Consider the following 13,058-nt stretch of genomic DNA (forward strand, 5'->3'; position numbering starts at 1 on the left):
AGGTTATTTGAATCTAAAAAGGTATTCAAAAGTTTGAAATATGTGAAAAATCTTAATAGAAATACGTACTTACCTTCCATCAGGGGAGGGCAAAAAACATCTAAAACCATACACCTTAAACCTAAGAAGAAACGAATATCACTGCTATCTGTGCATCTTCTGTTCCTGTTTGTGTCTTAAAATTCCCCCGTGTGAATCCCCCACCCAAATTGTGTGTCTTTTTTTTTTTGGATTAAGTGGCCCATACAGACGCCACCTATACACAATCAACATCTACTGAACGTGCAAATGAATTCCAAATAAGAAAATAATAATATGTATTGTCGTAAAAAAAGAAAAATATTAAAAACAATAAAGAAACAGAACTAAAAGATTCTAATGATGGCAAATTTATTTTTTACAATACTTGATTAGAGCAACGGTTACAAGGCTCAGTGCAAAAAATCTTTGCTATAAATATATACAAACAAAAGTATGGTTCAAGCCATCTTAAGAAAGGTAAATCTTTCTCTATAAGACAATATCTCAACCATACAAAAACAGCCAACATCACTGATCAATAGTGCACTTTTGCAAGTAAAAAAAATGATCATGCTTTTGTAACAGGCATGCAATGCTGTGTTTTTACAGTCTCCTCTATCCACGGTAACTCGCTATCACTTTTAACTACAGACATAAGGCACTATGGCCGTACAGTGATACCTTTTTTGTAGAAAATAACATATACTCGGAAAAAAATGCTACAAGTATAAAAAATAAATGACTGATGTATGCAATAACTAGCCCCGCTGATCACAAGAAAGCAGGCAATAAATCAATAATAATAATTAATAAAAATCCAGCCTAATTCGTGCTTGAAAACTAACAGCCAGTGGAGAAGAAACAGGCCATATTTGCAAACAAAAAAAGCTTGAAATAATTTATTTTTTTTCATTCACAATACTTCTACTAATAATTTATTTCGATTTCAATGTAGCTTTTTTCTTTTCTTTTTTTTTTTAGAATTAAACACGAATTATGCCATAACAGAAAAGCTGGGCTAGACAAAAACAAAACAAAATAATACTGAGCATGCGTCAGAAATTAACATAATTGATTAAAAAAAAAAAAAAGATAGAAACAGGCATCTAATTGCGGCCATTTGCATAGATCACGTGTGTATTTATGTGTGCGGAGAGCATTGTGTTCCCTGAAAAGCTCCTAAGTTTAACAAACTGCGAAACAGTTCATCATGGCCTAGGAGCTGAAGACAGTGATTTGCGACAGAGCAGTGTTTCCTAAGCCTAATTGAAGCATAGTTAACAAGGCAATAGGTTAGAGTTATTTTTGACCGGGGCTACCCACTGCACTATTAATGATGATTTTTACTTTTTTTTAACCTTTTTTTTTTTTTTCTTTTTTAAGGAACTTCGGTGCCAAGAATAAAAGATTAAGAAAAGCAATGGTTTTTCTTAGTAGACCCTGCATGAGAGAGAGAGAGGGGAAAAAAAAAAAAAAGTCTAATAAATTACTGGGAGATAAATTACATGTACACATTAGGGCAAAAAATGCCACAGTTCATAGATGGGTAAAATATCCTAAAAAGTCCTCGTTTATCCACCAGTTGGGGGTCAGAGCTTGTGCCTACCTGGATATATGCTGGGATGGAAGAAAGCTCCTGGTACGCCAGCATAGTAACCCGGAAACCCAGCATACATATAAGGAAACAAGCTTGCTGCTTCGCTGGTAGGTAGAGAGAAGTCAGCCATGGGATTTAGTCCTTGGGTGGTTGCGGGTTGTTGTGGCGAAGACGACACTACTGCGGCACTTAACGCATCTGGTGGCTCTTTCTTCTCATCCTTTCTTTTTGATGTCCCTTGGGGTTGATCAGAGGAACTGGAATCACCACTGTCACTACCAAGTTTGGAGTCCTTAACACCTTTTTCCTCTTTGGATGTTGACACACCAGATGGCCCTGTTAGTGTTCCTAACATTCCTCCGCTACCTCCTCCTCCTTGACCAAAGCCCGGAAGGTTCATTGGAAGAGGCAGTCCGGCCATCTGCTGCAGTCCCATCATTTGTAGTTGCTGCATTAAACTGGGTTGGCTAGTGGTTACCATTGCCGCAGCAGCAGTTACTGCCGAACAGTCCATATCTTGCTGTTGTTGCTGCTGTTGGGGCTGTGGCTGTTGTTGGGGCTGCTGGGCATGGTTTGCCGAAGCTCCTGGAGATACCGAAGATGAAAGCTCTGCCCGATCCAAATCTTGACTATCTGTTAGTTTTTTCATATTTTCTATATGGGATTTTAGATTCTCGATGTGCCTCTTTGAAAACAGATGGTCCTGAAGACTGGTGTTGGAAAACTTTGCGTTATACCTAAGATTACACAGACTACACTCCTCTGGTGGCTTCGATCCTTCCAGCTCGTGACCAAACGTTTTCGCAAACGCCAGCTTCGACTTCTTCTCTTTGGCGCGTGCGTTTTGAAACCATACCTGAACCACTCGTTTCGGAAGGCCGATTTCCCGACCCAACATCTCACATTCAGCCATTGATGGAGTTTTATACTCAGAAAAGATGGATTTCATGGCTTTTATTTGAACGGTAGTCATCTGGGTTCTAAATCGCTTGCCGGAACATAACGACTGTCGATGACTTGTAGTGCTGGAATTAGGAGATGTTGGATTACTTTCGTGGGATGCATCCTCACAATCCATGTTGTCGGTAGATTCAGAATGAGTCTCAGAACGAGCGTCATCGGCAAATGAATACTTAGATGACAGGTCTTCCACAGCTCTTTCACTCAAACTTGACAGCAAGGGTTCAGGCCTCTCAGAATCTATACCACTTAATTTGACTGGCTTGCTCAGATCTAAGGGACAATCTCCAGTCTCTCTCGCCCCTTGTGCCTTGTCCGGAGCTGGCGTTTGGCTTTTAATAGTTAGGTCAGCAGGAGAGCTAACATCTTTGGCCATGTTTCCAGAATTTGCCGTGCTGCTCAATTCATCTAAATATTTCTTCAGGGAGTCTTCGTAGTACTTTTTCATGGTATTTTGAACGGAATCTGCTTGAGTAGTTGAAAATGCTAAACTGGTGGGAGAGCAGCTGGATGTTGAGGAAGGAAAACTAGTGAGGTTGGGTTTAATATCTTCTGATGCATTGGATACAGGGGTTTCAGGGTTCGAGTCACCATCTCCATCAGGGAGTGCGTCAATATTTATGTCACCTCTGGTGTATTGGTCAGCATGCCTCGTAGCCAGATGGGATTCTAAGGCTGACCTAGCTTTAAACAGTGCTCGGCAAAAGGGACACCTTTTGTGAATAACTTGCTGATGAGCGCGAAACTGCCCTTTACGTTCTCTTGCACGAGTGTTTTGGAACCACACCTGTACAACTCTTTTTTTCAGACCCACTTCTCTCGCAATGTTTTCTAGCATTTTCCTACTAGGATTGCTTTCTACTTGATATTTTTGATAAAGATAGTCCAATTGCTCGGGTAGGATAGTTGTTCGTAGTCTTTTGTCTCGAGGCTGATCTGGACTGTCTTTGGACTCCTCGTCTTCGGACAATTTTCTTTTTAAAGGAGGAGTTGGTGGTTGTTGAGCTTCATACTGGAGAATTCCAAAAGATGAATTAGGAGAATAATTTGGAAAAAGATTAGGATTCATTATATGAACAATCTGGTGCTCTCTCCACAGGTCAAACCTCGGAAACGCAAGACTACACTTGTCACAACGATATGTTCCATTCTGTACAAATTTTTCTGGGGGTCTCGCTAAGTTTTGACCAGAGCCTGATAAACTTCCTTCTGATTTCTCGTCCATGATACCAGACGTCTTCATCTGAACAGCTAAAGGATTTTCATCTTTGAAACAGGAACTTTTTTGGTGCTTGATAAGCTCATAGTATCTTTGAAAGACTTGAAGACATTTCTTACACTGATAGTTAAGACCTGGTGTTCGCTGAAAGCGGCCTGCACTATCATCATCAGGATTAACAGGTGGTTGGTTTTCATATACTTTCCGTGCTTTCTGCCTGGCATTTTGAAACCATACGACAATCACCCTGGGACTGAGGTTAAGCAATTTTGAAAGGTACTCTAAGTCATCATCTTTAGGATATGCATTTGTTTCAAAGAATTCCTGAAGCACTTTAATTTGATAATCAGTAAATCGGGTGCGATTTGCTCTTTTTCCCGAACTGGAACTATTGCAGCTAGTAGTAGGAGTGGTGGTAATGCCACTAACATGACCAAAAGACTGTGGCGATTCGGAGGTGGGTGGTGATGTAGACGTTGGTATCAAGGGGTTTTGAAGGCCAGAAGGAGTGAGGCCCAAAGATGGCTGAGGAGAAACAGGTAAGTCTCTTAAAGACATGAAAGGTTCCGGATTTTCACTTTTCAAATTGCTTATTGCAGTAATTGGATCACACGGGGGATCATTGAAATGCAAGTCCGAAATTGTAGTAATAGCAGGAGTAGGGGGAAGCACTTCCGGTTTAGTCTCTAAAGGTCGAAGATCATCGGAAGATAACAGATTGTTTTCTGTATCGTTCCGAGGTTTTCCGTCTTGTGAAGTGTCTGTGTCGTCAGCAATACTACATCTTCCATCTTCGCTTTGATTGGGGGAGTCTGCATCTCCACGAGACATTGAATCACTGTGATCGAGAGAGACAACTTTCGCCTCTCCTGTCTTCTCATATTCTTCGAGATTTAGAAATGTGGATGGTGGGTTGTTAAAATTATAAGGGGAGTCCTTGTTTCTCTGTCTTTCTTTGAATAGTGTGTTACGAAACCAATGTTTGATGACTTTGAGTGGCAGTCCAGACTTCTCTGACATCTCAATGAGTTGCTCTTCAGTGGGCGAATTATTGATGTCAAAGTACGTTCTCAGAATTTTTAACTGTTCATCGTTTATCCTTGTACGAGCCCTCTTTTGCTGCTGAGCCTGCGCAATTTGCTGTTGTTGTTGCTGTTGCAAAAGTTTTTGTTGAGCTGCAAACAGATTTGGATCCATGGCTGCCGGCATCATCGGATGACCAAATGCTGATGCCATAAGAGGATCGAGAGGAGGTGGTAACATCACTGGAATCAGTGGAGGATGGAGATTCATTGCTGCAGCAAAAGGCATATTCATTCCCATAGGTAGGCCCATACCAAGTCCCATGCTCATGAGCAACTGATTGAATTGAATTTGCGCTGCCATCTGGCTGGCAGTTACTGATGAGGAAACATCGGATATCTGAGATGCCAGAGAAGTAACTGGAGGCGTTACAGATGGAAGAGGTAGAGATGCTAGCGATGATGACGGCGTTGGACACATGCTCTGTTCCGATGTTGTGGACACTATTGAAGATGGCGGTGCGTCTGATGTCACTACTTCCTCCTGACTAGCAGGTTGAACCTGATCGGCATTTCTCCTTTCATAATCCACGCGGAAGGCTTCTGCATATTTGTCTAAATATTTAAAGGGTACAATTTCTTTATGGATCTCCTCTCTGTGAGCTTTTAGCACCCAGATGCTAGAGAATTCCTTCAAGCACAGATGACAAACCGATCGGTTGATTTCTGGAAGATCAGCTTTAGATTTTAATTCTTCTCTATCTTCTTTGGATTCGTTTGCTTTGTTATTATGTTCCACGGGTTTAGTACATAAAGATAAAGGCCCATTTTCTTTACTGTTGTTATTATTGTTGTTGGTTTCCGTGTTGTCTTTCTTGTCCGTGTCTTTCTTATATCTCTGGTTGAACTCGTTGAATTGCATGACAACATCAAAGCCAAAACTTTCCAACAAATGTTTGTACATCAAAGGTTTCACCCTTGGAAAGGGGCATTTAGGGCGCATCATCTGCTGATTAATTTGGGGACTAAGTTGGGGTGGCTGCGGAGTTGTAGCTTCTGAAGTAGGAATCTGAGGAAATGATCCGTTGTTCTTCTGCTGGGTTTGCGGAGGTGGTGGTGGAAGCGGTGGTTGTTGTTGTTGCATCTCTTCTTTCTGGTGGGATATCTGGCGCCCCATTGGTTGGGGTAGTCCTGGTATAGGTGGCGGCGCTGACTGTGTTGTAGTAGATGATGTAGTAACCGGTGTCACCCTGCCTAGCAGAGCGGATGGTAATGGTGGCTGTGAGAAGAAACAGCAGAACTGTTGATGCTGTAGCAAAGCCTCGTGTGACATGAAGATGGCATTGCAACGCTGACAATTGAAGACAGCTTGAGACGAAACCTGAGATGGCATGAGGACGGGGGATTGAGGAACATGGGGCGCCAGGCCCAACGAATGCTGCAAGGATGCGGCGTCAGGCGGCAAGTGAAGCTGAGGAGAGGCACTGGTGATAGTAGCAACCCCGGGCGAACCCGAGTTGCTCGGAGGAACTTGAGACAGATCTGGGATCTTTGGAGTGTGGACTGAAGGAACACTTGTGGCCGGGCCTGACACCTGAGGCAGCAGCTGTTTTGAGGAACTATCAGAAGTCACAATAGGTGGCGCTGGTGGTGGCTGCGGCGGTTCTTGATTCTGAGCTGGTGGTTCCGGACGCTCTATCAATGGAGCACTAAGATCCACTTGGCCGGTCATTGCCAGTTCATGGAGTTTAGAGGCCCTAGTTTGATGCAAAACCGAACGTATGTGAATATCCAGTGTGGAACCTTGGCTGTAGGCTACCTTACAAATGTTGCATTTGAAAGGCTTCTTGTCAGAGTCACTCCCAGTGGGACTAACCGCAGCTGCAGAAACAGTGGTTGTAGCTGTATTTGTAGTGGTATTAGTGGTACCACTGGTAGTGCTGGTAGTATGCGACACCGGGGTGGCAGTGCTAGTAACTGCAGCAACAGTGGATGAAGGATTATTTTCTTTCTCCTTCATACTTTGCTTCAGTTTGTGTAGGTGAGAAACAGAATTGTAATGAACTAACAAGATATTCTTTTGCGTAAAGGATTCCATACAAATATCACACTTAAAAGGTCGATTAGGATCCAGATATTTCTCCATAGGGTAGCTTAGTTTCTCTCCTTTCCTATGAAGAAGTGTTTTGTTGTGACTGGTAAGATAGCTCTGCCTGGTGAAGGCCACCTTACATCGGTGACATTTATATTTTCGGCTAGGATCATTGTAACTATCCTCCGCTATTGCCTGACTGTTTATATAATCCTCCAACAGCTCCTGTTCCCTTAATCCTTCCCCACCTCCTCCTCCTCCTCCACCACCCCCTACAGCATCGTTTTCCTGGGTATCGACATCGATATTTACTTGAGCATTGTCCTCTGGTTTCTCAACAGCAACTTCACTAACATCTTCTGTGAGATCCCCATCTTCTCGGATACTCTCTTTCTTCAGAAGCTCCGTCGTTTGTGGATCCAATACGCCCCCTCCTGCGCTCGTTAACAGCGGGTTGTTGGCTAAGCTGGCTTTGTAGTGTTCCAGCTCCTCTTTCGTCATATCGGCATGCGAGGTTTCCACGTGTTTTTGCAGGGCGATCACGGAGCGGAAACTTCTACCACAAAGAACACACTTAGTAGCTGCCCGGATCACGTGATACTGAGAATGAAGCTGTAATTTCTCGATGGTTTTGAATGCTAAACTGCATTGGTTACAGCGGAACTTGTATACATGGCGATCCGAAACAGCTAATGGAGTCTTCTTTGCATGGATCTCTTTAAAATGAATCTGAAGAGTCAAAACTGTCTTGAAATACTGGTTGCAATTCTTTTTCCAACACAGATAACCTGGTCCAGCAGGCGTCTGTGTTATCTCCACGTGACCCATTTCATTCTGATGGCCAAAGAGATCCTCCACCTGTAAAAATACCTTGGAACACACAGAACATGGGAAATCTTCAACTCCACCATCATCCATCAGCCTGTCTTTTGCTTCGGGCGAATTTTTCTCTTCCACCTCGCGCTCCGTTTTCGTAGATTCAACTTCTCCTGCGGTATCTGCTGCAGGAGAGGATTCACGATGTTGGTTTGAACGTTTAGACGAGGAAGAAGACTTCATCCATCCTTGATCCACCATTAGCAAAAGACGTTGCACTCCTTCTTTGGTTACGTTGTGTTCTTCCATCAGATGGTTCTGCAGTTTCGCCCACTCCTTAAACGGTTCCTGACATAAAGGACAAGGAGTCTTTTTTGGTTGCTGCGGATGCTGGGATACCACATGCATCTGAATACGGACTTCGCTATTGCTGGTGTAATTACAATACGGACAACTGTGGACCTGTTCTCCCATATTTGAACTACCATCTCCTCCGGATGACGCTGTTCTACTTTCTGGTGGCGGTGACTGCTTTGTTGCATGAGAATCAAGCAAGGCCTGCTTTAACATAGACGCTGAGGAATTTTGTTCTTCAGGTTTCGATAAAGGTTCGGATTTTTCGTCTATTCTGATCGTTTCCGGCTCACTAATATCAGGCATCGGCGTATCTGGAAAAAAAGAAAAACCACATGAAATAAACTTCATTATAAATCGATTTTTATGTCTATTCTTTAATAATGTGGCAAAAATAATCCTCCCAATTAATAACCCTGATCTATATAGTGCAGGACCCACCGACTATTAATAATGTACAACGTACTATGATTAGAAAAGTTTTTTTAAAAAAATATTTGAATAAAATAAACCCCTTTTGTAAAATCACCATATATAATTAATTGACCAAACTCAATTGTTACAGGTTTCGAATCTCAAACAAGCTTAAATGACATCTAGTTGGTTTCCAAGCACCCGAAAACCGGGCAGCTATCATTCCAACATTAATTCAGTACACAGGCAGTAATCAATAGATTTACGAAGAATGGATTGGGGTAGGAGCAATTATATCTACTGTTCCTAGCACGGAATGAGATGACTACAGGCAACCCATAAATTACATTGGCAAAGTAAGAAGATGCAAAACAACAGGAAATTATATGTGCGAGGAAAGAAAGTAGGAGGAGTGCGGGTAATAATACCATAGCTGGATATTGAGGGGATATAATTACAACACAGGTGTATTTATATTAGCATAGAAAACAGGATGTAACGGGATTGTTCAAAGTGGAATGACCAATGTTGGGAGATATCAATTTTAAATTGCCCATGCACATACAACAGATAAGAGTGTGTGTGCTCGGTTTTCTCGTTTTCCATCATGCGGCGATCGATTTTTTTTCCTTTTTTCTTTTTGGGGCGATATTTTTGTTTCGTGAGTCATCTCTAACAGACTTCAACAAATCAGGTGGATATGACATCCAGGTAAAAAGAAATGAAATGAAGTTACCAAATTTTGTTTCTTTAATGCTGGAAGAAATCCATGGAAATAAGAATCAGATGTCATTATTTGGGAACAAACAAACAGAAATAAACCAAATGTACAGGGGAACAAACAAACAAAAATAAAACAAATGTTTGCTTTATTTTGATTACGTATATTGGTTATTAATTTCAGATATGCAATTGTTATTGAAAATTTAAAAGGAAACACTGAAGTTTAGTTGAAATTTGTGAGATTTTACTACAACAGGGTATACTGCAATCACTATTCTCCCCATAGTGGGATGGAAAAGAACCAAGTTTGAATCCCCTCACTAACACGAGGAACTTTTACTGTCTTTTTGTTACGATGTAGCTGAGTCAGTCAGTCTCGGGCTGACGATGTGGTGATACAGTTACCACATCGAGTTACCACATCGCTCTACATAAAGACTCATGTGGAGCGATGTGAGAAATTCTTCGGATTCCACCTCAACTCAAAATGAACTTATTAATAATGGTGTATGTTAATTTCGCAGTTTCTTTGAAGAAATATTTAAACTGAAGATAAGTACCTAAGTCTGCAGGATTCCCAAATTGACCGTCCATCTGACAAGCTTTCAGTACCACAACACACAGTGGAGCAGCGTGCAGTCTTTGATTGACTGCAAGCTTTCCTATCTGTGGCATCAGAATGATGTTGAAAGGCTGTGTTACGATGTTTGGTTCTTTAATTCTTTGGATTAAATTGGATTTATTGGATTCTTTAAGAAAAATGAATTTTGACACATGTTTTTAGGACTTTAATAACAAAATAAAAATATTTTATTAACTGAAGACAAAACATAACCACAAATACCTATGTAGGCATCTTTAGCATTTAGAAAAACACGCCATAAAATTTCTGTTTTCCCAACCTTGCAAGAATTTCAATGATACAGACACAATTACGAATGACCAAATCAATAAAGAATGTCAATAATTATATTTGAAAGGAAACTAGAAAGAGATCGGTAGATTAATTCAGGTCTTTTGGTCACAGAGAGACAGGGGGAAAAAAAAAGAGGGGAAAAGAATGGGGAACAAAAAGAAAAGGCTAGGGGAAAAGAGGAAATCTGTCGATAAAAAGCAGCCATAGATTCATCCATCGAGCCCAGCATGCTGACCATTATAGTCACAACAGACGACGGTTTATAAAATAAAATAAAAAAGAAAAAAAAAAGGGAAAGAAAGAAGTGCCCCTATTCACAGTAGACTTATGAATAAGTTAGTTTCAAGGAATTGGGTTTCTGGACAATCCCATCTACTATGTATTTAAGAAACTGTAACATATCAATGATGTCAATTCCAAAAGTGCGTAGAGGTGACGAAGCGGGGAGGACACAGACGGAGGTGGAAGAAGGGGGGGGGGGGAAGAGCTACGGGGAATGTCTGTTGACATATAGAAAGCGGCAGTCGATCGATATTTCGCCACTGTGGGCAAGAAAGACGCGACAATTATGTCTTATAATGAAAGCCGTAATACTTACAATTCAAAGAGTTTCCTGAACCCAGTGTCTTCTTAAAACAGCCTCTACCCCAGAGTAGTCTTTACATTTACCTCTTTGTATGTCCTCGTACTCAGGAAAGCGTTTTTAAATGTAATAAGAATTTTTTTCAAGTTTCTTTAATCGATATGTCAAATGTAGAATCTGTGGGAATGTTTCAGAACATTGTCTTTTTGTATTTGAATGGGGGAATTTTTCAAAAATGGGGCATTGCTTTTTGGGAGGGGGTTGACCCTTGTGCAATCAATTCTTTGCACAATGATTTTAGCAAGTTACATATTTCTGTGTGTACGAAAGATAGTGGAACCATCTACGCAGAAAGAGAGGGAACGTGATTTTATTTCTCCCTATAATTGGACAGTGAAACATTTAATGCTGGAAAGTCAGTGAACGATTTTGAAGTTAACGAAGGAAGATAAAACGAAACAGGGAATGAAAATTAACGGATTCCACCTATTCAAAGTGAACCAAGCGCCCAAATAGCGACAGGCTTAACAGACGTTACACGTGGACACAGAACCCAAATCAGAAACTCTTTTAAGTTCAGTGTCTAAAGTTTGAATCCTGTTTCGCGAGGGTTGAATTGGAGTTTTAGGGTAGGAAATCTGGCAAACGTTGCTAATAATGGGAATCGGAAATATTGCTTTACCATACGAGAGTGTCTTTTCCGGTACTGAATGAATCTTCACTTCGAATATCAACCAAATTGCCAAGGATATCAGTTACTTACACAATACAGAGTGATGTTGTAATGAGCGGTAGTGGACCTAGAACTCCAGAAATCTCCTCTTTATGGTTGGACGATCGGACACGGAAGCAATTACGTGCACAGCTAACAAAGTTTGGAAGCTTATTATGAACAACCGCCACATTTCTCTTCGTGAAATCTCGCAAGGTGACCCATCAGTGTCGGTAATGTAAAGACAATCATTCACGAGCACCTTCGCTTCTGGAAAACGAGAGAAACATGGATTCCCAAGATCCATTTTTAACCATCATAGAAGGGTTGGGTAATGCGTTTCTTGAACAGGTTGTGACGTATGAGATGGGGTTCCATCATTTTACACGTGACGGCTAATAAGCAGCATGAAACAGCGTCACAAACTCTCCACTGTCAAAATGTCTGCCGGCTTCAGTTTTCTGGAAACTGTCAGGTTAAATCTGTGCAAGTCTCTTTCAGCAAGGTATCACGATAAATGTTATATCAACCCCTGAAAACCAACGTGAAGGCAGCACAGAAGAAAGCTCCTCAAGAGAAAGGGACATTCTTTTTCATGGCAATGCTCGGTTCCATATTGCCAATAAGACAACTGCAAAGACAATACTCCAAACTGGGACATTCTGAATGTACTGCATGGATACTAGCATTTCCAGGTAGATGAAACAAGTGTAAATATGACACAGGTTAAGACGATTTTTTTGAGAAGATAATGATCAAAATTCCAGGTCAAAAATCCAGCCTCTTCTTATTAAAAATGTGAATATCTCCGGTAGTTTGATTGACAAGCGAAGTGAGGTATTGCAAAGTTAGTTGTTGCAGGGTTTTAGACGCATCAGCAACTTAGGCTATAATACGTATGTAATGTCTGTAAATGGCGTATTTTCTGTGGTCGAAAAACCATGTTACCCTCGCCTGAGACAGACTAACTCAGCCATGTTGTAAAAAGACCCAAAAAAAACACATTTCCTCGCGTCGTTAGCGGGATTCGAACTCAGGTCTTTTCCACCCGGTGTGGGGAGGACGGTGTTTATACCAGCGGTACTACCCACGAGGGCAATTGCCAAGATTCGGGAGAGATAATTTCCTAGTAAAGAGAAGTAATATTTCCGGAAATCCCACGAGATAATTTTCATTCAGCAGGCTTTATTCTTACCAACTACAGAGGCCAGAATAAAATGATTCATGACAATACTGGAATGGCTTATATCCATTCCAGAATAGTCAAGAATTTTAGTTTCATGCGGACAGGAGCTGGATCAAAAGATTATCAGAACCGTGTAACGAAGGGACTGAAACCTAAGAAAAACGAAGAAAGGGAAAAATCAAAGTCAGAGAAAGACTAATTTTGATGAACAGAAAAACAGAAACGACCCTGCAAATAGAAGTAAAAACACTGAAACATAGTAATTGGATATTCAAAGAGTGAAGAAAAAAAATATATACAGAGGGTAATGTCGCGTCAGAGAAGAGCAGACAGCTTGAACATTTCCGAGCGTGAGCCCAATCCAATCTCTGGTAAGAGGTGTCCAAAAACACACCTCCTACAGCCCGTTCAATGCAATGTATTTCTATTTTCAGCACCGGCAA

General features: G+C 41.2%; 1 protein-coding gene across 5 annotated transcripts in view; it reads right to left on the minus strand.

Annotated features, from left to right (window-relative positions):
* The window catches only part of LOC150082882 (zinc finger homeobox protein 3-like), a 265,556-nt gene that overhangs the window by 113,997 nt on the left and 138,501 nt on the right, over positions 1-13,058 (minus strand). For all 5 annotated transcript variants that reach the window (XM_090377648.1, XM_090377650.1, XM_090377651.1 and 2 more), the window contains exon 3: positions 1,628-8,395. In XM_090377648.1, the coding sequence (XP_090233774.1) occupies positions 1,628-8,395 (6,768 nt within the window). The remainder of the gene's footprint in view (positions 1-1,627; positions 8,396-13,058) is intronic.

This window comes from Mastigoproctus giganteus, chromosome 7 (assembly GCF_048544385.1).
Source record: "Mastigoproctus giganteus isolate SK-2022 chromosome 7, ASM4854438v1, whole genome shotgun sequence".
NCBI lineage: Eukaryota > Metazoa > Arthropoda > Arachnida > Uropygi > Thelyphonidae > Mastigoproctus > Mastigoproctus giganteus.